The 1,702-nt window shown below is 43.1% G+C and overlaps 1 protein-coding gene across 3 annotated transcripts in view; it reads left to right on the top strand.

Moving 5' to 3' along the window:
- Positions 1–1,702, top strand: part of fbxl9 (F-box and leucine rich repeat protein) — an 18,035-nt gene that overhangs the window by 9,627 nt on the left and 6,706 nt on the right. For all 3 annotated transcript variants that reach the window (XM_015021536.1, XM_015021537.1, XM_015021535.1), the window contains one exon: positions 203–420. In XM_015021536.1, coding sequence (XP_014877022.1) covers positions 203–420 — 218 coding nt within the window. The remainder of the gene's footprint in view (positions 1–202; positions 421–1,702) is intronic.

Here is a 1,702-nt window from a genome sequence, read left to right as displayed (position 1 = left end):
GGTAAAAATCAAACGAAAACCCCCCCCCCCCCCTCGGTCATCAATTTCCGGCCCCCCAACAGAGAAGGAAAAAGTTATGTGGCCCTCACAGGAAAAAGTTTGGGGACCACTGCCTTAGAATATTCCTGTTTTCTACAAACTGTTACAAAGTTAAATCTGTGACCTATGACCTTCAGCCAGTACTTCCTGTTTCCTGTCCCAGGTGGTCCGCTTCCTGGAGCTGCAGCGTCTGTCGCTGTGCATGCTGCCGGAGCTCAGCGACGCCGGCCTGGCGGCGGTCGGCCGCAGCTGCCGCAGCCTCACCAGCCTGGCGCTCAGCCACTGCCCCGGCATCAGCGACAGCGGCATGGCGCAGGCCGCGCCCTTCCTGCAGCGCCTGCAGCACCTGCAGCTCGCCTGCTGCAGCAACATCACCGACAGGTAGGGGGCAGTCCTCCTCACATGACCTCTGACCTCCTGCAGGCTCTGCCTCTGTGGCAGGCCGGTTCCAGCTGTCTGAAAATGACATCATCCTTCTGAATGAACCACCAGGTTCTCTGAAGTGTTACACGTCTGTAATTACATCAAAATATCGAGAATGTAATTATGAGAAATTAATTATGACTTTTAGATTCTGAATTAGGAATTTTTTCAACAGGCCCGCTTGTGCTGCCACTGAGCTGCCCAAACAGCTGCCTGCAGGATTTTGGGTTTCCTGATCAAAATATTGAGAAAATGCTTCAGAAATCTGGAAAGAATTTCTTGTTTCTTCTCTTCTGACAAACATTTCCGTGGCAAAGACTTTGAAGCGTTAAAACCTGTTGACCCATCAACAGGTTTTAACGCTGTTAACCAGCTGAAAACAAGGCAATCCAAAAATCCTTCCATCTCAATTTCAAAATGTTAAATAAATCTGTAAGGTTTTGACAGAATAATCCTGAGCAGTCAGAATGTCGGGCCAAATGCAGAAATAAAAATTAAATATTGAATTCATTTAGAGAAAAAGTTCTAGATTATCATGATTTTCCTTCAGCAGTGGAGTCTTGTGCAGTGAATATAAATATAATATTTATCATTTAATTTTGCTCCAGTTGAATCTTATGTATCTGCTTTCTAAAAATACATTTACAATCAATCACATTTTATTTGTATAGCACACTTCAGCAGCAAGGCATTTCAAAGTGCTTTACATCATTAAAAAACAGCATGTGGAATTGAATAAACAGTATGAAAGAGAAAGAGATTTTGAAAAAAAAAAGAAAAAGATTAAAAAAGATAAAAACATTAAAACCCACCCCCTGTCCTTATCTGGGACTCTAACCCTAATTTAGCCTTAAGCAACTCTAACCAGGTTTTAAGTTGAGATTTAAAGGCTCTCAGTGTTTCAGCTGTTTTACAGTTTTCTGGAAGTTTGTTCCAAATCTGTGGTGCATAGAAACTGAATGCTGCTTCTCCTCGTTTGGTTCTGGTTCTGGGGATGCAGAGCAGAACCAGAACCAGAAGATCTGAGGGGTCTAGACGGTTGGTACAGCAATAACAGATCTTTAATGTATTGTGGTGCTAAACCGTTCAGTGATTTATAAACTAACAAGTATTTTATAGTCTATTCTTTGAGATACAGGGACCAAGTGTAGGGACTTTAAAACTGGTGTTATGTCTCCATCTTCCTGGTTTTAGTGAGAACATCAGCAACAGCTTCTGGATTAGCTGCAGCTGGAGGATT

Source organism: Poecilia latipinna, unplaced genomic scaffold, assembly GCF_001443285.1.
Source record: "Poecilia latipinna isolate Pla-1442-1.1 unplaced genomic scaffold, P_latipinna-1.0 Scaffold2801, whole genome shotgun sequence".
NCBI classification, from domain to species: domain Eukaryota; kingdom Metazoa; phylum Chordata; class Actinopteri; order Cyprinodontiformes; family Poeciliidae; genus Poecilia; species Poecilia latipinna.
Note: the sequence above shows the minus strand (reverse complement) of the source record. Positions and strands in the feature narration are given on the sequence as shown.